This window comes from Caretta caretta, chromosome 6 (assembly GCF_965140235.1).
Source record: "Caretta caretta isolate rCarCar2 chromosome 6, rCarCar1.hap1, whole genome shotgun sequence".
NCBI lineage: Eukaryota > Metazoa > Chordata > Testudines > Cheloniidae > Caretta > Caretta caretta.
Window position 1 is genome coordinate 44,597,853 of NC_134211.1, and position 27,821 is coordinate 44,625,673.

The 27,821-nt window shown below is 40.8% G+C and overlaps 1 protein-coding gene across 13 annotated transcripts in view; it reads right to left on the reverse strand.

The window, feature by feature from the left end:
- Nucleotides 1-27,821, reverse strand: part of GAS2 (growth arrest specific 2) — a 156,704-nt gene that overhangs the window by 13,335 nt on the left and 115,548 nt on the right. Inside the window, exon 12 of one of the 13 annotated variants that reach the window (XM_048852149.2) lies at nucleotides 1,648-2,390. The exons of 11 other annotated variants lie outside the window; for them this stretch is intronic. In XM_048852149.2, the coding sequence (XP_048708106.1) occupies nucleotides 2,361-2,390 (30 nt within the window). In that variant the 3' untranslated portion in view covers nucleotides 1,648-2,360. Of the gene's footprint in view, nucleotides 1-1,647; nucleotides 2,391-15,262; nucleotides 15,480-27,821 lie in introns of those variants that run through there. One more of the 13 variants, XM_075129462.1, reaches the window with a different exon arrangement.

Genomic DNA, 27,821 nt, shown 5'->3' on the forward strand with positions numbered 1-27,821 from the left:
TGGGGCAGAGGGTTTGGGGTGAGGGCTCCAGGATGGAGTTTGGGTGTAGGATGGGCTTTTGACCTGGGGCAAGGTGTTCAGGGTGTGGGCTCCGGCCAGGCAGTGCTTCCCTCAGGTGGCTCCTGGTCGGCGGCACAGCGGGGCTAAGGCAGGCCCCCTGTCTGCCCTGGCTCCAAGCTGTTCCCCAATGCGGCTAGATGGAGGCATGGCCAGGCAGCTCTGTGCAGTGTATGCTGCCCACAAGCACTGCCCCTGCAGCCCCCATTGGCCGTGGCTCCTGGTCAACTGGAGTTGTGGAGGCAGCTCTGAGGGTGGAGGCAGCACACGGCACTTCCCTGGCCACCCCTCCACCTAGGAGCCAAAGGGAAATGCTGGCCACTTCCAGGAGCTGGGTGGAGCCAGGGCAGGCAGGGAGCCTGCCTTAGCCGTGCTGAACCGCCAACTGGACCTTTAACGGCTCAGTCAGCGGTGCTGACTGGAGCTGCCAAAGTCCCTTTTCGACCAGGCATTCCAGTTGAAAACTGGACACCTGGCAACCCAAGTTAGATATCCAAATAGTCATTCGCATGTGCTAATACCCAAACTGCTCATGCAATCACTGGAGCTGTGGAGGGGAAAAAACTGCTCTGCCCTTTCCAGAAGCTGGCCACAAATATCAATCAGTAAGGGAACATCAATCAAAGGGGCCTACAGATAGTTGTCTCTGAGCAGCAAACTGTTCAATTTTGGAAGCCAGCCAAGGAGAAGAAATAGAGCATGCAGCTTTAAGTTTCTCCTCAATTTACAAAAAGCTGGAAACCATCACACTATTTTCAACACTTTTTCTGAACAAAGATTGTTATTAAAATCAGTATATTCAGAAAAATAAGGAAATAAGAATAATTTATAATCTATTATTTAGGTAGTAAGGGCCAAATTCTCAAAGGTGCATAGAGTCCTAACTTCCATTGAAATCAATGGAAGTTGGAAGCCAAAATATTTTGAGGATGTGGGCCTAATCTTTGTGAGTCAAAGACCATCTTTTTGTAATGTGTGTTTACAATGCCTAGCACAATAAGGTCTTTGTCTCTGATTGGGGCAGAATATGTGCTACCACAAGACAAATAAGTAAGAATAATAGGGCACAATGGCAAATTTATATGCAATTTTAACTTGAGCAAATTTCAAACTGCTTCAGAAGGACACATGCAGTATTTCAGATTCATATTTATAAAGCTTCCTTTTAATATTCTTTTTAGCAATGAAAATACAATAATTTTAATAATGTTTTGCAGACAACTATAGGTGGTACCTTGACTTCAAAGAAAACCCTGAAAGAAAGCCATTTAGGAAAAAATGAAAGATTCATAAGCTCTAGAGATCAATCAACAAAAGTCTAAAGATGTCACCAGTCTACCAAGGGACCAGATGCTTGGGCTTTTGAATTACGATACCACTGTACTCTGATTAGGAGGTGTTTTATCCTCCCCAATCGTGTCACTCATTTCAGTGACATAAGCAGACCTGAATAACCTTGAGATTCTCACAGTATTTGTGCAGTGTCACTGGCTTAAATTAAGGCATTAAAGAATTCTTTACCTGAGGCAAGCTGTTGTTACGTATATAACAGCCTCTTAGCAGATTTTCTTTTGAAGAGGTAATGGAAATATTTATGTTGCATATAGAAAGGCAGATTATTATTTTTTTTCCAAATGCGGAAGCTTACTGAATTGATGTCAGCAGAAAACCAGTTAATAATCACAACTATGCTCTTGACATTTACACTTTCTTCAAGGTTAGTAGGGTTTTGTAAATGTTTTTATTTAGGTCAGAGAGAAAGTCAAAAGCAAAATGACTTCCAGTAAACACAGTTTGGCAACAAACAGATTCATGCTCATATTTGATCACAGTACATTAACTTTCTTTTTCTGCTGTTCTTTTTAAAATGATAAAATCAGTGGAATGAAGGATTGGATGGCTCAGGACAATGGGGTAGAACAGCATATGTAGTCTTTTACATCTACCTTACCTATTCAATCTGATCCAAGAGGGTACTGACCCAAAATCATTACTGTCTGATAGCTGTTTAGTAGATTATGTAAACTGAATCCAATTACTTGTTGACAGGTGCCCACAACACAAATCATCCTTTCTGGCCATCTCAGCAGAGAAGCCAGAGATTTGGCTAGTCATGGAAAATGAACTACTCTCTCATCCCTCAAGGCAATTGGACCCATTTAGGATTGAGGCACTTGACTGGGCAGTTTAGGGATGCTGGCACTGCCATAGCCTGTGCTGCACCTGTTTTGTTAGATAATTAGAACATTTATACTTTGTAAGAATGTGCATTAACGATTTTGACCTTGTTCTCACTTTGTTATTCATCTCTCTTCTTCTGCCCACGGGATTTCCTGTGATACAAGAAAAGTACTTGATTGCTTAAAGAACATCCCAAATATAGATGCACATACCAATATTTAGTGATGGAGGAAAAGGGTATGCTTGAGAATATGAATTTCAATATTGGCATGAAGATGTTATTTTTAACCACTTGATACATCCAACAGAGACTCATACACAATGGGCCCAATGCACATTTTCATCACAAACACTCAGCATCCATTAATAATACGTAGAACTTTTAATCTGCAGAGTACTTTGTAAACATTAGATCTCTGTGAAGCAGATAAGTAAATACTTTTAAACCTTCTCTGCTGGCAAATTTCCTTAATACGCATAGCTGAAGTCTAAAAAAGATAATATTGACATTTCATAAAATTGACAGTCAGGTTATGCAGCATTTTCATTTAGGGCCTGATCCAAGGGTGTGTCTACACTTCAAATGCTACACCAGCATACCTGTGCCACTGTAGCTACACTGCTGTAGTACTTCAATGCAGACATTACCTGCACTGACGGGAAAGATTCTCCCACTGGCATAGGCAATCCACCTCCCCAAAAGGCGGTAGCTGGGGCGACAGAAGAATTATTCCATCGACCTAGTGCTGTCTACGTAGGGACTTAGGTTGGCTTAACAGTGCCACTCAGTCGTGTGGATTTTCCACACCCCTGACTGATGTAGTTAAATGACCTAATTTTCTGGTGTAGATCAGGCCCAATTCCCACCAAAGTCAACTGGAATCTTTCCATTGCCTTAAATGGGCTTTGGATCAGAACTTTATTAGATCCAAAATGACCCTTCTGTTTTAGTAAAATGTCATTTTTTTTCAGAGAAAGGCATTCAGATAGCCTTATGATGGACATTGTAGAAATACATAGCAGGTCCTAATTAAACCCACTCCTAATTCAGATGCCCTAGTGTTCTCTTTCATCCAAAAGACATTGCTATAAAATATGTAGAGTAACACATGGCACCAACTTGATCACTTCACAAAATTAGTTCCCTCATTGTAGAAAATGAACTTGCTCTGTTAAGATACGTGTGGGATAGAATGAATTGTTTTGTAGCTTTCACAAGCCTTACCCTCACATAATTGATCAGACAGTAATTTTGCTTTTATATTGCTTTCCCTTCCCTCCAAGCTCAGATTACTGTCCATTCTGCAACTTCTTTCATTTGCAGGAAACTTTTTTTATGAGCTAGTCAGCCTTTAACAGCAGGAGTATGGAGAAAGCTGACCTAAATTTAGAACACCTTCGCCTATCGGGACTCACCATAGTGTGTTTTCAAACACCTTATTATTTATTCCATTCACAGGTTGTCTCTACAGGTTATTTGCACCTTGAGTGAGTTTTTTTATCACCAATTGAGTCTTCTGACATTTATACATCTTTTTAAGCTACTTTATGAGTCAACATTGTGTTATATGAAACATTATTCTAAGATGGAGCACTCTCAGCATAGGTCTGCTGATGTAACCCAGAATTGAGGACACTGGTATCCTGGGAAACACTGAGGAACTTGAAAACAGGTGTTCAGTAGATCAACTGGAAATCAGACTACTAGCAAAGGCTGAATACTTACAGATAATTACACAGTAAGTGTGACCATCATTACCATGGCACCTGCTAAATAAAATTATTTACCTGTAGTTCTGCTTCTCTGAACATATCATTCCAACAGGATTCTAACTGCTGAGTTTTTTATGCTTGAGGATAGTGGGAGCCCAGTAGCCAGACCCCTATTGACCATGGTGCACTATCTCTTTTGGGGTATAAATACTGCCCTCTGAATGTTCTAGTCAGTGCTTTTGGTTGCATCAGAAGCACAGCCTCATTTCAGGCCAACCAAGGTCATACCAAGGTGAAATACAATCAGCTACCCATTTAGACTTAGTCATGACACCCACCACACTTGTAGAAAGCACATCGAAATGAAAAATGCTATGGAAGTGCAAAGTAAAGTATTATTTGTATTGCAAACTCTGAATACAAGTCAGAAGCCATTGCAATCTTATGTTTTTTATTTCTTAATTTTCAGAGTATATCAGATCCTTAGCAGGAACTGGGTCAAAGTTGGCTCACAGTTACAATGCTGTAAACCATGGAAGTCAATGGAAATACTTTGGATACACGCTGGTGTAAATAACAGCAGGATTTGGGATTCACAGTTCTGTGATTAAACTTTTTGTTGCTCTTATTTCCGGCTTGTGTCTGGCACACACTGCTTTTTTTTTCTTTAATAGGGGTTGGGGATATTCTGCTTTTGGATGTCTAATTAACACTCCTGCTTCTAAAAGGAAGCATGTGTGGGCGAGCTCCTTATATGTGAGAAATGATTCAGTTACAGAAAGAAGTAAACACACTTGTTTATTCATTAGGAGGCAAGTGAAGCCTGGGGCTTCTCAGGCATTCGTATAGGAGGAACAATATGAAGCAAAATTAATTGGATGTGGTAGTCTCACTCACAGAATGGCATTTTCCATTTCCCCAGTACTTCACAGCATCCTATTGCCACTGTAAAATTAGGAGAACACAGGGACTGTGGGCTTGATCCAATATCTATTGACTTCGATGCACTTTAGATAAGGGGAACAAGAGATGGAAACTTCTTGCACACTTCTTCTCTATCCACTCATGCAGGGGCCAGCTACAATATAGGCCAGAGTTCTCCATCAAATTAAATCTGGGCTGTTTAACAGAAATCTAAGTACCAAGCTCCTGCACATTTCCAGCCAGAGCAAGTGACTCATAACAAATATTTTATGCAATGCTCAGCAGAAAAGGTGATGTGGTGAATAGATTAAATATGAAGCAAAAAGCCAGGGGGAGAGTTGATGAGGTTAAGGGGGAAGACAAAAAATGTAAACTGGCAACTGCATGGAGACATGGAAAACCAGATGTATTAAGATTAAATAATATGGGAAGGGGAAAAATATATATAAAAAAGTGCAAAACACATGAAACTGTCAAAGCAAAAGTATGCATTATTGTAGGAGAGAGAAGGGCCAACTATTATCTTTGAATCAAACACACAGCTGTACCTTCTTAGATGTAGACAGCTAATTATTAATTCTTAGTTTTGTATCCATAATGTTTGTACAAGCATTTAGAGCCTCAGAGAGCCACTTATTACAAGCAAATAATTAATTAAGGACAGATTCTGCCTTGCTTACTTATGCTGAGTAAGCCTTTCTTATCCACTAGTCCCAATGAAATCAATAGCACAGGTGGAGGAGAGAGGATATGGTTGAGGGCATAAGTAAGGGTGGCAGATTCTGGCCCTACATAAATAAATGCATAGTAGTGCTCATCAGCAGCCATACTACAAAACAAAGCTGTAAATAAAAAGGAATTTATTCATTTAAAGGGATACTATCAACCTATTTAGGTCCCCCAAATTTATTGTCCTTTAAGGAAATTAAGTTTTTTTAGAAAGTGCGTGCATACAAAAATCCTAGCCATATTGATGTCAGTGAGAGTTTTGTCATTCGGTGTTTTTACATATACCTCCCCTCACCTATAGGCACACATTGCAGAGCCCATGTGATAAATGTATTTATCATGCCTGCTTAAGCACCTAATCTGTTCTCTGCCTTCTAAACCAGCCCCTCAAAACTTACTCTGCCAGTCCAAATTTCTAAGCAGCCGCTTCAAACAGCTACCAATAAAGAAAATCAACCTGCTCCCAAAATCTGTCTTCCTCCTCCACAAAATATGGAATTTCCTATCAAAATTGCACTTGGCTGATATGGAGGTAATGTACATGTCATATACAGTACAGATATGTCATAAATAAACTTAACATACGCCAGTGGAATTTATCACATACCGATGACTGCACCACCTGCACACTAATCTAACTCCTCTGGGATTCATTTAACATTCCAACCCCTTCAGCTGCTTTAAACAGCTCTCTCTCTCTCTCTCTCTCTCCCTCCCTCTCCAGTGTATGTGATACCATTTTAGAAGCTTGGAGTTAAAATGGCTTGTTTGCTTTCTTCCTTTTTTGTGCACCAGCATCCGTGGGAATGCCACTGCAGCACAGCCAGTACTGATACTCCGTTCGTACACCTGCATTTGAGCTGGAAGGTACAATTTCTAGCTCATGCAGACATACCCCTGCTAGCTCTGCTCAAGCTAGTGTGCTAAAAATAGCAATGTAGATAGCACAGGTGTTAGCTTGAGCTAGCTGCCTCAGTAAATACCCCAGGGGTTCAGGTGGGCAAAAACCTGGTCAGTCTCTTACTATGTGTTTGTGAAGTCCTTAACTCAATAGATACCTGATCTCAGTTGGGGCTTACAGGTGCTGCAGTAATACAAATAATTAATACTTAATAGTAATAATATAAAATGGGACATGGAACCACACTGTTTTTATTTTATCAAAGCAAAATCTTATCAAGAGGTTTTGTGAAAATATAATCACTCCCAGTTTTACTCTTTAAAGAAATGGGCCCAAACTAGAATAATTTATCTTCACCTCCTGAACTTTGGAGATTGTATAAAAGGTAATCTTGATCCAACCAACCCCCTTGTTGTCAACCCATCCCTAGTTGAACAGAATTATCACAGTTGCACATGTATACAATGTGTCAATGTGACCTCAGTGCCACAAGGCATACAAGTAGACCTTCTAACACACCATACTGCCAATAACACAGGTGATTGCCTAGAGTAGCACCATTTCATGGAAAGCAAAACTTACATGGGCAGATTAAGACTCTTTCAGGCTAGTATAATTGAGAGCAGCATTTCGCCTGCTGATTCATAAGATTTTAAACCCAGTTAGCAACGGGAGGATGTGCTGCTCCATTTGGTAATGGCATCTTGACAGTCTTGTGCAATGATACATGATGACAGAGCAAAACAATGTGCTCATCAGTTCATTAACAAGCCCTGATGTGTGAGATTGTCAAGTGACTCACTCTTACATGTTCCTGAGAAACAAAGATATGTCATTGCATTATTTAACTGACCAATGGGATCTAAGCCTACCTCCAGTCTTCTGGGGAAAGCAAAAAAGACTGTGGAGCTGCAGTTATAAAGCAAATCACTGGGTGGCAGACACACACTATGGCCAGAAGGCATGAAGAGGATCATTCAAGACATCTGAAGCTCAAGGAGGAGGCAGTTTTGACCAATTAAGTGAACTTTAGTTTTCTTCTACTTATATTATCAAAACCAAGCTCATTGTGAAGGAGTGGAGTATGAATCAGGTTTGAAATCCCTAGACAACCTGGAAGCATAAGTTCCCAGCAGCATAACACCATGCAGTTCACTGTAGCAGGTGATGATGTGATTGATGGGTGATCACTCGTTACCGAGTAAGATCATCTTCCATAGCTCAGGTGGCTAATAAGGCCAATCCTTGAACCACAAGCCCTTATGGTCAAGTCAAGAGATACAGGACACTATTTAGCTTTCCTCTGCACCTACAACCAGGTTACCCATATCCCCTGCACTCATACAATACAATACATTCTAGCCTGCCTATGAACCTGTTTGGATTGTGGCAACCACTAGCCCCCCTCACCTGTTTGTGAAGTTCTGCGAACTGCGGGGAGGCAAGCCAAGAGTCTGTCTCACCCTGCTGGAATGGAAGGTGGAGGCTTGACCTTGATGCTCCCTGAAAAGTCAGTGTGGGAAGTGGCCAGCTGGCACACCTTGCAGAGCCCAGGAGTGAAATGGAGGCCAGGAAGAAAACAACAGGGTCCCCAGGAAGGAGTACTGGACATAGGGACTAGTTTCTATTTCTGAACTCTGGAAGTGGAAATTGGTCTTTCACAGATTTTGGATCGAAACCCAGAAGATGGGTCTGCTGTTCCCAATCTGAATACACCAAAGTTCTGGGGTATTCAGATCTGGAGTTCCAATCTAAGACCATACCTAATTTGGGGGGATTTTGGAAAAGGTTGATTAAATTTCAGAGAGAAGTGGAGGAGGGGCAGGTAGGTCAATAGGAAAGAACCAGGGAAGAGGAGAAACACAAAGAGAAGCCATCTACTGTAACTTCATTTACTCTTCTTAGATGATAAAAAAAAAGTTTAATCCACCCACCCTAGATAAAAATGACACCATCATAAAACTGGAAGACTTTGCATTAGGGATTTCTGCTGAACCCTCTTTTCCCCCATTGAAAACCCTCTTTCTTTGGAAGGTCTTTTAAACCTTGCACAAAGCAGGATTGGGTAATAGATATCAGAATAGTGTAATATTGCAAAGTACTCCTGCCATTCATTAACTCCACGAAGCATGAATTATTGATTGCCTGCTAAAATCTAATAATAATCTTACCAACCCCCAATTCACCCTCCCCTATTTTTCTTTTCAAGGCCGGTGATACCTTTGTGTAAATAGGAGCCAGAGAAAATTACTAAACCTGAAAACCCTAGTATGTGCGGCCAACAAAAAGAGTGATTTTTAAATACAGAACATTTATTAATGCTCCCAGAATTTTGTTCTCAAAGAGGGAGCTTTCCCCCCAGTACTGCTCTCTGCTAGTGCACCTAGGGATTCTAGCCACCCTAGAAGGGGTGGGGAGGGATACAAGAGGGCTGTGTACCTCCCACACTCATGCCAGCACCCTCATGTGGGGTGGCACACTGGATCTCCATGAAGCCATGGCACTCCCTAAGGCAGTGGCCTTGTATCATTGCCAATACAGGCCTGTGCCTTAATGGCACAATCTGGCTCTGAGATGACAAATGGATTCCCAATATACTGAAACAGATCTTCTCCTCTGACTCACTTCCCAAAGGTCATGAGGCAAAGAGTAGGCTTGGCTCCCATACTTTCACCCAGCCCTCTGTAGCAGGAGCTGTGTCCTTTCCCCTTCTCCAGTAAGAACCTTTCCATCACTCCAGCCCTCACCTCATTCCCTTGATGAGCTCCAGAAAAGAACCATGTTGGGTGGCGAGTCTCACACTCCCTATCGCTTTTGAGCAACCAGCAGGCCGCTGCATACACCTATTCTGGACAACATACCAATAACCTCTTTCCCCAGCATGCTCTCCTAAAACATGTCACACACCAGAGGGCACATAGATGGATGGATTTAGGAAGGGTAGATGAAAGGCAAGGATACTTAGTGAGAGAAGGTGGGTCTACTCAGGACTTTCTCAGTTCCATTTTAGCTCCAGCTCCCTGAAGCTAGAAGCCCTCTCTCCTCCGACCACAACAATGCCTGGTGGTCTCCCCCAAAGCCCTGGGGGTTAGGGTCCTTAAGGTAAATCACACCTAAAAAACAGACCTGTATCTTAAGGGATGAAGATTTTTTTCAGATGTTGATTCCTGCCTCTCAGATGAATGCCTTAACCCATAGAGTTATTCTCACTTTTCTCTCTCCCAAAGCATATTTAATTATTTATACACAGCAAAACAGCTTCAACAGGAGAGATTGAGAGCAACCCACATCACAATATTCCAGAGGTCAGTTAGGGCACTATAAGGTGGGAACCCCAAATCTTTTCACTATATCAGGCATTGGAGGTAGTTGAACCAGGGTCTCCCATGTCTTGGTGAGTTCCCTAACCACTGGGCTAATGGTTATAAGGGAGGCCACAGTCTCTCCTCCCTGACATTTTGCATGGAGGCAGGTGTGTGCCGCTACTGTTCCTGCAAGCAACTGCCTGATTCCAGAAGAGAGGTTCCCAACTGCAAACCCCGAGGAGGTAGGCATCTCCTTCCAGCCTGGACTTAGGCACTGAATTCCCTGTGAGGGACAGAGTGTACGACACACCCCTCATGTCAGCATCTCCTGTAAGCTAACTTAGGCAGTTGCCTTCCTAGTATACTGGCTTTTGTGGATCCAATTCTTAGGTGCCTATCTCTCCCCATTATAGGGAACCAAGCTGCCTAACTCAGGCTTTGTGGATCCCATGAGTGGCTAGGTGCCTTAAAGTTAGGTGTTGCAACACTCAGCATTGCAATGTGTAAGTCCCTTTGTAGATTTGAGCCTAACTCTTTTGAATTCAATGGACTTGATTATCCTTACAACCACACTGGTTTAACTCCACTGACTTTATTAGAGTTACTCCTTATTTACATTGCTGTAAATGAGGGGAGAATTAGGTCCCCATACTTTCTATAATGTTTATGTTTAGACCTTATTTCCTTTAAGCAGCACAAACCATCCTCACAAAGTTCTCAAGATGACATCACTGCAAGCCTACAGGGGATAATATTACAATGTTGGAATGAAATGATGTCAGTGCAAGTCTATGAATGCAACATTGTATAAAAGTAATGAACTAAGGCTATATTAATGCATGTTATACAATCATTGCAGGAGCAGCTATCTAAGCAAATTAAACATTAAATAAAACTAAGATGAAGTCAGACTTACAAAAGCACAGAAATTATGATTTAGCTCTGCCATAACAATCATCAGTCTTAACTGGATATACTGAGTCAAATTCAGCCAAAAGCAAGCTGGAATATGTTGGCCAAATTCTCGTCTACCAAAGTCCACCTGCCTGCAGTGCATGCAGATTGCCTGGAAATCTCTGGGCCAAATTCACCAGTGATGTATGCTGTGGTGAAAACTACACCTGTGGCCTGGAAACATGTAAGTAATCAAAGTAGTGTAACTTGCACTAATGTGGAATGCTGGGGACCAAATTCAATCCTGGGATAAGGAGGAGCAATTCACACAGGAATGTCAGTCAACCAGATTCTGATTTCAGTTACACTACTGTATAGCCAGGGTAATTTAACTGAAGTGTGGAGGACAGTGTGGGCATAAATTAACATGGGCACGTGATGAAGGGGCTGTTTTACCTTACAGTACTCTGTTAGCTACTTTTCCAGTTCCACTTTCTTCCTTTCACCTTGGGGCCAGGTTCTGTACTCATTTACACAGAAGTCCAAAGTTACACCAAATTCAAAGTCCATTTATATCAACTTACTCTGAATTTAAACTGGTGTAGCTGAGTGCAGACCTTACACTTCAGCATGTAGGTTACACTCATTTTACTCATTCAAGATGATAGTTTCTTGCAAATTACAGTACTTTGTGACTTATACTCATTTTCTGATCACCTGACCAACAACCTGTCTGTAACCTACACCTCTGATTACATCAATGTTGAATATGACTGGATATGCAAAACTTCACAAACTCAATTCACAAAGGCTTATGCAAACCTTTCCTTTGGTTTCAGACAACATGGATTTGCATCTTCTGAGTGTTTCCTCTGCATTTCTGTTTGACTTAACCCCAAACTTCACTTTAAAATTCAGCTGAAACCACAGTTTCATCTGAAGCCACACATTTTCTCAGGGTTTTGAAATAAAGACCATAAATCTCAGATAAGCTTAAAACTGTGCACGATTTGCCCCCGTGTCTCCTTGGTGGCAAAAGAGAAAAATGCTAATGACTTGCCAAAGATCTTCTGTTTTTTTCGTGTTTGCTTTGACAGCATGCCTGATATTGAGCTTGTATCTAATCCTCTCCTTTCCCCAGGAAGGGTCCAGAAAAAACATTGGCAATACTATCTCCTTTGTTCTGTGGAAGTCTGAGTTTATCTTTAGAGTGAGTTCTGGGGCTGTTCACTGTTCTACTTTATTCTTGCAGCACTGATGAGAGAATGCCAAACTGCCAATCCCGGAAATCCATCTACGTGATGGGATTGTTACCAGAAAAGTCACTTTTCTGGGGTGGAAGTTTAGATACTGAGCTGATGGCCTCAAAGGGAGATGCAGCCTGTGCCTTGAGCGCTATATTGAGTTTCCATGTTATACGTATCCTTATCTTAGCGGGATTTGATAGCCTTATGGCTCTGATAACTCCCTTGATGTCAGGATGAATTATCTGAAGTTAGCATTAGCAGGCTAGTTTGTTTCTGGTGGCTGCCAATTGTAACTTGATGGCACTCAGGCTTAGTCCCATGAAAATCCCCTGCTGCAGAAATGCTAGTGTGTTGGCTCTCTTTGCACTCATCAGTTTTATATCTTTCCTCCTATACCAGAAGAAAAATCTTTTTAGATTCTGGCACAGGTCTTGGAATAGGTTCTAGCTGCCAAGGCACTGATTATTGTAACAGAGTCTCCTGGAACTTTTATTCTTTTTTCTGAAAAGCTGGATTCTGGTGTAGAACTGGGTCTTGTGACAGAAGGTATTTTGCCAGTGATAATTTGTGTGTAGTTTGGTTATCAATAACTCTGCTGTCTTGGAGTTCCATGGCCACTTCAGCCAACTTAGAGTGATCAGTATCAAATAACACATTGTCTTGAATCTTATGTAGCTTGCTTAGTATTAGAGTTGGAGAGAGTGCATACAGGAGCTAAGGGGAGAGAGAGGTCACTTACATGACACAGCATCTATGCCCTTCTTGCCATGACTTTTGTAGCTGGTGAAAAATCATTTGCCTTTGTTTTTCTCTTAATTTAAGGAGGTCCACCTGTACGCAACCAGAGCATGTGACTACTTGTTTAAAAAGCTTTTGGCATTTAGGTTCCACTTCCACTATCTTTCTGCTTAGTCTGTCATCTAGCTGGATTTTCCTCAGATACTGCTCTCACAGAGAATTTTGTGAGACAACTACATTGCATACAACAATAGAGAATTCTGTGGCATACAAAAATGTCTGCAAGGACATCTTGTGTAGTAATGACATACAGTAACTCCTGACTTGAAGTCATCCTGGTTAACATTGTTACGTTGCTGATCAATTAGAGAACATGCTTGTTTAAAGTTGCGCAATGCTCCCTTATAATGTTGTTTGGCAGCCACCTGCATTGTCCACTGCTTGCAGAAAGAGCAGCCTGTTGCAGCTAACTGGTGGGGGCTTGGAATCAGGGTGGACTGGCAGCCCCCTCATTAGCTCCCCTAAGTTCCCTGTGCGGAAGCCGCCCAGCAAGCTATCAATTGCCCGCAGTTCAGATGTCCCTCCCCCCACTGCCATGTGCTGCTCCTGCCCTCTGCCTTGGAGCTGCTCCCGGGAGCCTCCTGCTTGCTATAAAAGGGGGGGGAAGAGGGGTGCTAATGTCAGGGTGTCCCCCTCTTCCCTACCCCCTTCTCCTGTACCTTGTCTCCACAGAGCAGGGGGCAGGGGGACACCCTGACATTAGCACACCTCTTCCCCCCTTTCACAGCAAGCAGGAAGCTCCCGGGTATGTGTATATATATGTCTTTTGTCTGGCAAAATTTTTTTCCCTGGAACCTAACCCCCCCCCCCCCATTTACATTAATTCTTATGGGGAAATTGGATTTGCTTACCGTTTCACTTAAAGTAGCATTTTTCAGGAACATAACTACAACATTAAGCGAGGAGTTACTGTATCTATTTGTATGGCTGTGTGGTATTTCTAAGTTGCTTATCATTCTAAAAATGCCCTAGCATAAAGCCATAGAGGCCATGGAAATATGCATACCTGAAGCAGATGCCTCAAAATTGCTCCCCAAGTACTCTTATATGATTCTAGTCTTTGGCATGAACAGTTCCCTTCAGAAGAAATTACTTTTGCACTATCTACCTTAGGAAGGTCTATAAGCTCTTTTATGTCCATAAAGACCTTATACTGCCTATGGACTCTAGTAGTTGGTTGACAGAGCATGAAGCTTTGTAAACAAATGTGCAGGTCTAGGCATCAGTTCTGATATAGGTAGTCTTCCTGGAACCCCAAGTTCAAATCCAACAAGTTCAACTCAACCTTTCCAGCTAGATTATGAAGGTGACTGTCTGGTTCTTTGAAATGGTCCTCTCTACCTAGGTCTCCATGTAGAAAACCATGTGCAATTGCATGACCGATTTACATGCAAAATTACTATATGTACAATGGAAATTTAATATTATATATTTAAATAGAAATAAGGGGCCTACTTAGTCATATGTGCACCAGTATATCAGCTGCTGACCTTTTGAAAATCAAGTTGCAGTGGTTCCTAGGCATTCTTTGTGAGAACAGTGTTTGCCCAAACAGTGCTAGCTAATACATCTCTTTCTTCCATTTTTATGTAGTGTTCAGTATTTTGTCACTGTCCACCCAAGACGTGGCTGCATTTCAATGATATAGTATGTGTGTCCTGTCATTTGTGAAACAGTTTGAGATCTTCAGAATGAAAAGTACTGGGTATATGTAAATACAAATGATACATTTTTCTCAGCCCTATACCAAAAAAATTCTGGAGAAAACACAGGCTCCCTCCCCACAGCTACAATGTTCATTAGAGGGAACACTTTTCCCTTTCAGAACTGCTGTTTCCTTGACTAACAAGAAAAAGCTAATACACGAAAAAACATATATCAGAACACATAAGAAGGGTGGATTTGCCAGAATCACTCGCCTGTAAGTTCTATAAATCCTGATTTCAGACTGTATTCTGTGAACATGAAATTATGACCAAACATTTATACACATCACTGTTCTTGAATACTGTGAAATATCTGAGATGCTATGCTAGAACTGAAACGCTAATGGACCATAAAAATCAAGGTCAATACTCATTTGAAAACAAAATTTTACCTAATATGTTTAGTGAATCAAAATTTCAGCTGATTTGAAAAAAATTTTTTTTTACTTATTCTGAGTTGGCATCCTATGGTATTTGTTAAGAAGTATGACTTCAGTCTGAACTGATATCTGAGAGAACAGTGTTGCACACATACATAAATAATAACTGGGTAGGGCTCACTGGGCCTGGGTGACACCACCACTAATTCAGCCAAGAGTTTTTAAATGCAAATAAACTGTTTGATTTTTTGTGTCTTTGGAGATGATGTTCTTGGATATTTTGCAGTATTGTATCATCAGAACTAGACATTGGGGCGCAGAGAATGCAAGCCACAGCTTCTTTAGCTTGAGAGAACCTAAGGGTATCTTCAACTATTTAAAAAAAAAATTTCTAGACCTTTTTTTTACAGAGAGAGAGAGAAGTTAGTTTCTGATTTTTCCAAAGACCATGGTTTATTCACTGGCTCCACACAATAGGCCCCAGATAAATATAGGGTTATAGGAGCTCTTGCCAGCTGGGCTAGAAATGATGATGGTAGGGCTCCTAGAGCTTCCTCACAAAAGATTTTCTGCAGCTGAGTTCAGCCATCTGTTGAGCAGTTATTGTGGATTCTGATCAGCTGGGTAACGAGAGGCAGCCTCACCTAGTGGATTGAAAACAAGGTATTCCTGTGTTTTAATCCCAGTGCTGACACTGAGTGCCTGAATCTGGTTATATTACTTAAATATTTTCTTTATTTTCCCATCCAAAATATTCGGGATAATATTCACCTACTTTTCCATGCATTTTTGAAAAATTAAGGTTATAAATGCTAAAATTCAAAGGTATCCACACAAAGTCCCTCAAAGGTTCAAGGCCTAGCAGCAGCCAGACTTCTGGATCTTTGGGAAATATTCCAACAAAGACTTCTTTTAAATGTTGACAGACCCCAGCTCACAGTTTCCTGCAGCAAAGATCACCCACCTTACTGTACAAAGTGAGTCAGTTAAGCTCAGAAGTGTCTCATCTCACTGACCTTTCCAAAATGCTCAGACCACCCCTGGGAACAGTGGAGTGATCAGAGTGGAGAAAAGTCACCTATGTCAGTCCAGGGCAGGGGTGGGCAAACTTCGGCCCGCCAGCCATTTTAATCCGGCCCTCGAGCTCCCGCTGGGGAGTGGGGTATAGGGCCGCTCCGCATGGCTCCCAGAAGCAGCGTCCTGGCCCCCTCCTGCTCCTATGCATAGGGGCAGCCAGGGGGCTCCACTCTGCATGCTGCCTCTGCCCAAAGCGCTGCCCCCGCAGCTCCCATTGTCTGGGAACTGCAGCTAATGTGAGCTGCAGGGGCAGTGCCTGAGGACAGGGCAGCATGCAACAGAACCATTCCGCATAGGAGCCAGAGAGGGGACATCCCGCTGCTTCCGGGAGCCACTTGAGGTAAGCACCTCCCAGAGCCTGCACCCCTGAGCCTCCCCTCGTGCCCCAACCACCTGCTCCAGCCCTGATCCCCCTCCTGTCCTCCAAACCCCTCAATCTCAGCCTGGAGCACCCTCCTGCACCCCAAATCTCTCAACCCCAGCCCCACCCCAGAGCCTTCACCCCCAGCCAGAGCTCTCACTACCCCCCACCCCCATGCCCCAATCCTCTGCCGCAACCCTGGTCCCCCTGCCACACTCTGAACCCCTTGGTCCCAGGCCGGAGCACCCTTCTACACCCCAAACTCCTCATCCCCTGTGCCACCCCAGAGCCCGCACCCCCAGCCAGAGCCCTCACCCCCACACACACACACCCCACTCTCCCTCCCCCAGCCTGGAGCCCTCTCCCACTTCCTGAACTCCTCATTTCTGGTCCCACCCCAGAGCCCGCACTGCCAGCCAGAACCCTCACTCCCTTCCGCACCCCTACCCCAATTTTGTGACCATTCATGGCCCACCATACAATTTCTATACCCAGATGTGGCTCTTGGGCCAAAAAGTTTGCCCATCCCTGGTCCAGGGGATAAAGGACAATGATGCAAGCCCAGCCAGAAATGCTATGGCTATGAAATATTCTTTACTAACTGTAAGACACTTGGACATATAGCACACTGGATGGTGTGAACCATACCAAACAAACTTATTTTGCTCTTTGTCTTAAGTACTCCATGCACATGTACACAAAGGACTCTTCAGAAGGGGAACTAAACAAGGTTTAAAGTTCAGGGTTATTTCCTTGCATTGGCAGGATATTTATCCTCTAGTTTTACTGTATGGGAGGGATTTTCAAAAGCTTTCAACTTTGGCTCACTATGCTCCCACTGAAATCAATGAGAGTTTTACCACTGACTTCAGTGAGAGCAGAGTTAGATCAATGCTGAAGGCTTTTACAAATTTCACATGGGAGAATAGGTAGAGCAGGTACTTTAAAACAAAAAAACCCTCCTGTGTATACTGCTTGGCTTCACTTCTCTCAATTTAAGATGCTTTCCAAAATAAGTCCGGCCTTTGTAGTCCTGTCAACAACTATTGATAGACACTGACTCTGAGCAGAGTTAACAGCCTCAGCTATATATCAAGAACCATGGATGATCGCATGAATAATTCTCCAAAGACACTTGAACCATGTTTGCAACGGTCCTGAAAAGTGAGTTCATGCCCATACTACTTGTGGGAGGACTTCACACTTTTCAGGGCTGTCATTTTGGCACTTTTCACAAACACTGAATTTCTTTTTTTTTTTTTTTTAAGAACTATAGAGAGCACCCTGGGGAGAAATGGGGGAGGGTCTGAGAACAATGTACACTTTCAGCATGAAAATGCCATGATATCACTCTTTGGCTTGCTAGTGTATATATTTTGGGAGGGGGAAACAGAAACAGGGCTCATTGTACCATTATGAAAATGCCAAATAACTCCCTGTCCTCTCCCTTATTAAATCACAGAGAAGCAGTTAAGTAACATGAACCAAGAAGCAAAAAAATTAGCACTAAATATACCATGGTTATTTCTGAAAAATAGGTTTAACTAAAATGCCAGACTGTCATTTTATCTGATTTATTTGACTCTAGTTGACAGATCTTAACAGAACGTAAAAACCACCATAGACCTAGAATTTAAGCACAAATGGAGTATTGATCCTATTTTTTATTGTTTTCCCCCCCAGTGGAGGCTCCTCAAGCTGGGCAGAGGCTTTGTCTACCCCATTTGAATTAGATCTATTTGTCTTATGTGTATATAGAGAGCACAGTATCTAAGCTCTAACATTATGATTTTTACCTGCTGTTGTAAATTGTCTCTGAGTTCACTTCTAAGTGTTAATGTCACCTCCCACTTGTAGATGTTACCAGCCTCCATTGTCTGTTGTTTCAGTGAGGAACTGACTGGAAGTACATTTAATCTTACATTTAAAAAAATCATACCGGTCTAATCATGCCAAAGTAGAGAAATTAACCTTATTTACAAGTGGAAATTATGACATGTTGACACCCAGCAGACTGCCGTACCAGCCAGCAACACTTGGAAGTCCAAAATCAACAGGTTGCACTTTAATATATCTATTGCTCTAGTAGGAGTAAAACTAGACTAGGCAGTTAAAAATGGACTAATCAATGCTTGGTTAAAAAGCTGCTGGTATGCTAAAAGTTTAGCAAGAAGATCAACTCCATCTGCATGTAAGTACCTCTTAAAGATCCAATTTTCATATGCAGCTACAGTGAATCTAAGTGACCTGTATAAAAATTCCTTATTTATTGTTCCCTGTCCTATAACCTCTAGCCACCTGCCTCTGTTTGCCTTTACATTATAGGCCCCTCAAGGAAGGCACCATCCCTTTTAAATGTCTGGAAAGTGCTTACCATATTGTGGGTGCTGCCGCAAACAAATAATGAATAGTTGGAAAGGACTTTGCTTTGATCACAGAGCCCTGGAATATTTCTCCCCATCTGACTTTTGGAAGACACCCAGAATATTAAAACATCACCTTCAATTTTGTAAACACTCTAATTGATGTTCAATCTCATTTGACTGCTACTATGTTTGTTTTTCTATGAGACTCCCATTGAAGTTTTAAGGAAGATTAAACAAAACCAGAAAGGAATGCCAAAATAGCAGCACTGTGATGAGACTGTCTAAAAGACAGTATTGCTTTAAACTAAATGAACCAGCTCTTCAGCTGATGTAAATCTGCCTACCTCCATTTGCTTGCTTGTTTTCATCTGATACTAGAAGATCAGGTGAGGCTTAACAAAGATAATTAAATAAAGGAAATAATACATAAGATCAATACATTAATGGATAAACAGAAAGATCAATACATAAAGGGAATAGTTGTGAGGGTTCCCTAGATTAATTTAGGAGTCATTTGAGATGAAATCTTTTCAGGTTTGAAGCTTAAAAATCCAGTAAAAGCTACTAAGTGCACCTGATAGAACATCTTATAAACACTGTGATTAACTATTTTACAAGAGGTTTTATCTGAGATGTACCATCCTAATGGCCAGGGAAACAGCATGGCTGATGATAAAATATTTCTCAGCTCTAATGCAGAAAGTAAGCACTGATTTATGATCTGAAGAGACACTGTAGTGCTAGTTCTTTTGAATGGGTTCTCAGAAAAGTATAACATGCTTGAAACTGTTGTGTATTAAGTTGCCCTACCACCAAAATAAAACAGATATTCATTCTATTTAAAACATCTAGGTGGCAGGTGATGGTTTTTCTCTCTCAGCACATCTTTCATTGCTAGCAGTGCGTTGCATCAAAAATGATACCTGAAATGTTAAAGAATCCTAGCCTAGGTTTCTAAAAGCCAAACATTTGATAATGGAAATTCTTATTTAGTGACCCTGCTGTATACGGGATCAGCCTAAAATGGGCCCTTAGTGTATCACATCTGAGGTAATACAAGTGGAAGAACACTGGCCAATGGTCACTCACAAAAAAAGCCGGTCCTCAGATACTCTTTAGGAGCTATGGAGTTTGTTTCTCCCATTCTCAGCTTCAAAAGGGGTCCCTCCTGCTTCTGCTTAGGCATCTTCTGGATTCAGCAGCATGCTGGAGTCCCTCACACCATTTGCTTCAGTATCTACATAGATGTGTTGTGACCTCTGGGGGAAAGGATTCCAAGTCATATTTGGGGATTATAAATTGGCTTGTACTGCAAAGTCCAAATCCAGATGTAAATTTCCCCAGGGTTCGAAGGTGTTTGGATCAGGAGTTGTGGCTTGGGCTCACCTGTATGAGGAACTCAAGGTCCCCACTGCTTGCAATAGAGGAGAAAGAGACACAGTTCTGGAGGAAGAAATGACATGGATCAGAGGCCAGGTGGGTTATTAAGCAGAGTGGGTTGCTGGCAGGAAAGGAAGAGTGATTGGGAGGACAGGAGACCATCAAATCCTGCACCCAAAGCCTCAATCGCTGCTGCCTTACCGTGATCAGTAGGAATACTTTTATCAAAAAGCGTTCAAGTAGATTAAGACTTCATGAACTTTTCTGGACTGAGAACACTGAGTCTCTTGCTTTATATTTAAGAACAGTCTCAGTTTGGAATTGTTGGGAGCCTTTATTTAAATTAGAGATCCCTTTCTAGCTATGCATTTCACAGATAGTTAGCCGGGTCTCTTTATGAATACAACATTGTTTTTTAACTTCACATGGATTTTTTTATTTGTCAGGATGTTCATGCTGAAAGGTGATAATATTAAGAAAAGCCAAATTGCCATAGACTTTATCAAATAAACAGGGTAGAGGGAGTGCATATTCTGCAGTGATGGGATTAAAGAAAGATTTTCATACAGATTAAAAATGTTGTATGGAGATATTTTCAGCCTAATATATAAAAACATTCACCACTCAAAGTCTAATCACAGGTTTCATGTTTACAACATTCAGTTCTACCACCTATTCAACTTTATAAGCTTGTGTAAATCAGGTATTGATCCATTTATTTAGCCAGGGGCATTTTTCTGACAATGAAGCTTGTTTGCACACTGACCAGATCAATTTTTATTCCAGTATGAGTTTTGCCTAAATAGAGGCTGAACAAAAACTGAGTAAGGACTTCAGCATGTGGCCCAAGGATTGGAATATTGATTGAAAAAACACCAGAATTAAAAAAAAAACCTGATGTGAATTATCATTTTAATTATCCTGTTCCTAGATTATATCTCTCCAAAAAACCAAGCACAACATAAAATGGCTTGGATCAGCTGGTGTGCAGTCAGGATCTTGGGAATGTCACTCTCTATCTGGCCTTCATTTACATAATTTAGGATATACTAATTTCAACAAACATTTGAGTCACATATCTCCTAATTTCCCCATGGAGAATTATTTGCTGTATTTAATACTTCCTTACAACACAGGATTCTTGTTGTATTGCTATGAGATCCTCAAGAGACAAATATTGTATAACTTAAGACCAAAACAGCCAATGCTACTGCATGTGTGTGAACAGATTCTGAACGCTCATAATGTTAACATTTCTCAACCAATTCTCTTCAAATTCATTCCTTAGGTCTCAGTGAAACCTACAAAACAAATAAAGTTTAACTAACACTGCTCCATTTGTTTTTGCGTGATGTGTATGCAAAACTCCCAGTCATAACATCGGAGGAAAATATTTGCTTTCAACAAACACACCCAGCCCTCAAAACAAAAATATCAACTCAAGGCCACCTAAAAACAAAAAACAAACCAAAAAAAGGCACCTCTGAGCTCAGATCAAGCATGGAAATTTTCAGTCGAAAAGGAAATTAAACAATGGTGGTGGTTGTGAATTATAATGACATTTTTTATGTTGTTTTATGTATAGCTTCCATAATAGCAGAAGCTGCAATAAGGCATAGCTTCATGGACTTCAGTGGAGTTATTCCAGATCCAGCTGAGGATCTGGCCCATTAGGTTGCAAGCACAACATAACTCATTTACTTGAGGTGAGAGGACACTAATTATTGCCTTAACACTTAGCTGCAAAAGGAAGGTAACTTTAGTAAATAACACTTGCTAAAATCCATTAACAGCTGATGTACAGAGCACAAATGGTCTAATGATCAAGTGCTACAATGATGTAGCATGCTGAGAAGACATGAAGGGACTAAGGAAAAATGAAGCACAAAACAAACTTAGAGCCAAATTCTGACTTTGGTTGTGCTTTTGTAGTTCTCTTCAATGGAAGCCCTGCAGGCACACTTGAAGGTAGCCCTGCATTAATTAGATGCAGGATGTAAGCCACGTACAAGAGTATCACAATTCTTTCACACAGAAAATCATAATGTACAAAATAACACAAAAAGATTTTCCTAAAATCTGTTGATGCAAAATAACTTCATCATAGGTAGATTTCTGTATTTCTCTAGTACTTTTTATCCAAGAATCTCAAAATGCATTGAATTAAGCCTAATTTCATACCGGTGAAGTAGGCATTATTATTCCTATTTTTACGAATGGGGAGATGGAAGGACAGAGTTTAAGTGACTTGTCCCAGTCTGTCCTTGAAGTCTATGGCAGAATTAGTAGCCAATCCTGTAATAAACTAACTAAAGATTTATTAACTAGGAAAGGAAATGAGAGTTATTTACAAGGTTAAAACAGGTAACACACACACACAGTGACTAGTTAAGGTTTTGTATTAACAAACAAAACTAAACAACAATACCACAGGATCAACTTCAACAGGAGAGACTGAGATATACCCATGCCAGAATACTCATAGCTCAGTGGTTAGGGCACTCACCTGGGAGGTAGGAAACCCAAGTCCCTGCTTCACATCTGGCAGAGAGAGGATTTGAACCTGTGTCGCCCTTACCCTGGATGAGTGTTTTAAAACCATGGGGCTATTGAGTAAATTTGGGTGGTGGATGGGGGATGGGTGGCTGCATCCCTGTAGTTTGTGCAGGGCCCAATGCAATACAAATGCCCAGACGCTGCCTTAGAGCAGTGGTTCTCAACCTTTTTCCATTTGCAGACCCCTAAAAATACTGAATGGAGGTGTGGACCCCTTTGGAAATATACTATCTGTGTATATATACTGTTGAATTCTGTTCAGTCAGTTTTCAGGCTATGTCTTTCACAGACTCCTTAGACATAGTCCGCGGACCACAGGTTGAGAACCACTGCCTTAGAACCTATCTACAGATCCATCCCTATAGGCAAGATAGTTGAGTGAATGCCTAGTTTGTGAATCCTACTGGGACATAGGTGTGAGTTAGGCACCAAGCTGCTCAGTGGTGTCAGAAATTAGGTGACTGTGTACATGCATGGCAGAAATGTAGGTGTCTTTGGGCATCTACAGGGTTGGGTGGCAGCTGAGCAGGTGTTTTGAGAATCTAAGTTTTGGGCTTAGGCACCTAAAATCCCCTTTGCGAATCCCATCCAAAGTGTTTAAGTGATTTGTCCAAGATCATACAGGAAATCTGTGGCAGATCCAAGAACTGAACTCAGATTTCCTAAATCCCAGTCCACTGTCTTAATCCCAAGGCCATCTACTCAGACCTTAAGCCACCAAAACTCATTGAACCAAATTTATCATCGGAGTAACTTCAGTGAAGCCAGAGGAGTAGCAAAGGGGCACATTTAGCCACTTGTTTCAATTAGAAAGAATGGAACATCAATTTAATTATTTGTATCTGGTTTAATGGGGCTAAGAATTGTTTAGTAATTTAAAACAGGGACTAAGACACACAAATCGCTGAGTTCTAGTTCTGACTCTGCCAGTGACATTCTGTGTAGTCATTTAGACCCCCATATTTAATTGTGCATATATTTTGCCCTTGAGTTGCACACACAGCATTTGACCTGTGCATGTGGCATGTGTCTGCCTTGGAGATTGTACACAAGCATGAACTTTTTAAAAACTGGGCCACAACCTCATTTCCTCTGTTTCCTCATCTGTAAAGTGATAACTATAACAGTTTCCCTCCTACCTACTGTACCTGGCTATGGTGTAAAAATTAATTACTTCAATCTTGCAAAGTGTTTTTAACTATCAAGCACACTATAAATGTTAAGAATTAGTATTATTCATCATAATTTTTCACATAACTATGCTATTGAGCTTTTATCAACTTAAATATAATCTCAAGAAATTTGTACTTAGAAAAACATTGTTCAACATACCCTACACAATTTAGCACAAGGGAGATGCATACTGAATTTAAAATCACCATGATATTTCACAGCATATGTCTTTGGTTCCCAAGCAGATTAATCAATAATTCAAGGATACAATATATTATTTATAAAATGTCTCATTTTTTTACCCATTCAACACCAGAAATCTTTACTTTCGGTATATAACTTTTAAAAAATGAACAGACTCACACTCTGCAAATATTACTGTGGAAGGTGCTGAGGTATTTTATGGTATGTTAGAACATAAAACCATAAGCCCACAAAATGCCATAATTGCCATGGTAAAAGTAAAACATTAAAAAGTGATTTTTTGGTAATCTAAAAGACAACTTAAATAACAATGGAGGTCCATGGCATAGGGTGTTTAGTAGCTCAGTTCATCAGTTTTGGGATTCTTTCATACAACTATAACCTCAGAGAGGTGGAGTTCAGTCTCCCATACATAGTGTGGATCAAATCTTATTCATGGAATTCAATTAATTTGGCAAAATGGAATACTCAAAAGGAGATTTTCAAAGGTACAAGCAGGAGTTAGGAACCCAGCTACTAGGAATTGGGCACCTGACTGAGCTTTGTGCTCTTGATCATCTCTCCTCAGATGATATATGCTTAAAAAGTGCTCCTTCTTAGCATTTCTGTAATCTAACAAAGATTGTTAAGATTTTAAATTCTGTAACTTGGTTTTTGGTTTGTTTCTTTAAAAAAAAAACCAAAAAACAACAACCCTCTCTCTCTCTGAGATGACGAGAGATTTTAAAAGATTGCCCTCAGACACGTACAGTCCAGTAGAGCACAACTTGGAATATTCTTTGATGTGTAAATCCAAAGTATCTCCATTGAAAACACTGCCCATTCCTGAATGTGCTGAGTAGGATTTGGCTCAAAGTTAGGACACTCTGGGAACCGGGTTTGACAGTTTGCTGCTGTTCAGAGCCAGAAGACGACACATTATTAAAACAAATACAGATTCTGATGCCTTCATTCATGGCGAGTAGTGTATTACTCTGTAACTAGTACCACTGGATGGAATGAGTCTACTTGTAGTATAACACACTATTCAGTGTAAGTAAGGCCATCAGATTTTGGCCCTTATAAAGCCCTGTAAATATAAACCGTGCTTAGCAAAGTAGACTAATGCCTTAAATCCTCATTTGTACCAATGTAAACTGGAGTAACTCCATTGCTTTCAGCAGAATTATTCCAGATTGATATCGGAGAGCTGAATTTGGTCAGATGATTTCTGCCCCAAAGAAATGACAAGGCTGTATTCCACTGGAGTGCTCTAGCACTTCTGGCTCTGATGCAATGTCTTGTCCCATTGAAGTCAATAGGGTTATTTGTCTGAATAAGACCAGCATAATTTGCAAGCAAGGGGAGAAAAAACAAAGAAAATGAATAACTTCTAAATGGAAAAGGACTCAGTAAGGGAAGAAAAATTATTCTTGAGTTTGTAAAAGTATTGTAAGGAATGGCAAAGTAAAACAAAAAACCCTAAAAAATGCATTTGGATGTGTTCCTTTTATTTCAGCAGCAGAAAGACCATGTCACACATCACAAACAATCTAAATCCTACATACTGTATTGCCAAACCACTGGCCAATTCAGCTCTAATTACACAGTAATACTATTCTTATGTTAAAATGTAAAGCTTTTAAGTCTCCCTGGAAATCACAATATAAACTATGTGTCCTTTTAAGAACATTCAAAACCAGAACATGACCATAAATCTATAGAGATTGCAGTTAAACAATATTTTTATGCCTGAGTCCTGAATGTGTAGAGAGAATTGCTTCTACCGCACAGAGGCATGTTTGCTGTAGAAATAAATGAGTCTTCTGCTGGTATCAATAATTTCTCTCAGCTGTACAATAATAATGTCATTTATGTTTACAGCACGAAAATAACCCCTTAGTAGTACAAAACATCTGTATGCACCGAAAACCATAACTTAAACAATTGTGCAAATAGTAAAAGTTACCACAATGTAGCAGTTGCCCAAAGGTAAACTTCACTTAGTCCATAAGACATTTCACCACTAAGCCTATAAAACAGAGGTTTCTGCTTTGACTGATTTGAATTCTGTCCACACTATGCTTCACTTCATCAATTGCTTTGGGAGGAAAATCTGAAGCTCAACATTTTCCATCCTTAAAACACGACAGCAATGGGTAGCTGCGTTCCCATTTCTAACACTCAGGGTTAGTAACTCCAAACTGTGGAAAGCACTTACTGTCTCATCCCTAAAGCAAAATGTGTTTCTACAGCAAGACTTAATCAATTTCCAGTTATTCTGGGCATATTATCATAGCAAAATGGTATCACTGAACCATAAGAAAATTCCCTATTTTCCATGGATACTTCCAATTATACTTACATAAACTTTCCAGAGAACTGCATTACAGTTCTTGAAGGAGAACATCCTGTAATGCTCATTTTTCAAAAAGGCTCCCAAGGTGATCCTGGCAATTACAGGCTGGTAAGCCTAACTTTAGTACTATGCAAATTGGCTGAAATTATAGTAAAGAACAGAACTATCAGACACATAGATGAACACAATATGTTGGAGAAGAGTCAACATGGCTTTTATAAAGGGAAATCATGCCTCACCAATCTATGAGGATGTCAATGAACATATGGACTAGGGTGAATCAGTGGATATAGTGTACTTGGACTTTTAGAAGGCCTTTGAGGAGGTACCTCATCAAAGGCTTTTAAGCAAAGTATGAAGTCATGAGATAAGAAGGAAGGTCCTGTCCTGGATCAGTGACAGGAAATAAAGCATGGGAATAAATGGTCAGTTTTCACAGTGGAAAGGGGTAAATAGTATCGTCCTCAAGAATCAGTACTGGAACCAGTGCTATTCCATATACTCATAAATGATCTGGAAAAAGGGATAAACAGTGAGGGGGCAGAATTCATAGATGATACAATATTATTCAAGATAGTTAATTCTGAAGCTGACTGTGATGAGTTACAAAGGCATTCACAAAGCTGGGTGACTGGGCAACAAAACAGCAGATGCAATTCAGTGTTGACAAATGTAAAGTAATGCACAATGGAAAACATAATCCCAACTGTAAATACAAAATGATGGGGTCTAAATTAGCTGTTACCACTCAAGAAAAAGATCTTCGAGTCATTGTAGATAGTTCTCTGAAAACATCTGAATCATCTGATTTTGAAATTTACTTCCAAAATCCTTATATGGGAAAATGGTCTCTTTTTCCCAGGTGTCCTCTCAACTCTTTAAATTGAGGTGGTTCCCTATCCTCAAAGAAAAAATGGACCAACTGTATTAGTTCAGAGGAACAAACAATGCTATAAAAACAAAAAGAAGTCTCCCCTTCCCCACTTTTTTTTGACATGATGCCTTTGCTGAGAAGCTGGAAGTAGGTCAGCCATAGAGGAAGTCCCCAGGATGGGGTTATGGGTCACAGACATAGCAAAAGAGGAAGTGGCAAATAAGAGGGTATAGAATTTAGAAGATGAGGATGTTGGGCTCAGGAGAGGCAGAACAGCTGCTGTGGTGTTGAGGGTAAGGAAGAAAGTTAGAACAACCAAAGATAGGCTGGAGGCAAATCCAGGCATAATAAGCATATCATGGGAAAACTGTGAATATAGCTGTGTATGCATCTCTGGGTCCGAATGGTAGCACAAAATATTTGGGATCATGGCAGTTTCAGCATAATTTGTGCTTAGCAAATGTCCCCCCACAAAATGTCCATATTATCTTATTTCTCATGGTTAATTCCGTGATGATTTCCCTGGGTGGATGTAAATAAATATAAAACAACACATTCTTCTCTCCATGAAGGGGCAGAAGTGTATACTAGATTACTGTTTAGAGACTAATCATATGCACACACAGAGATATACTGGTGCCCCTTTCCATATGAATC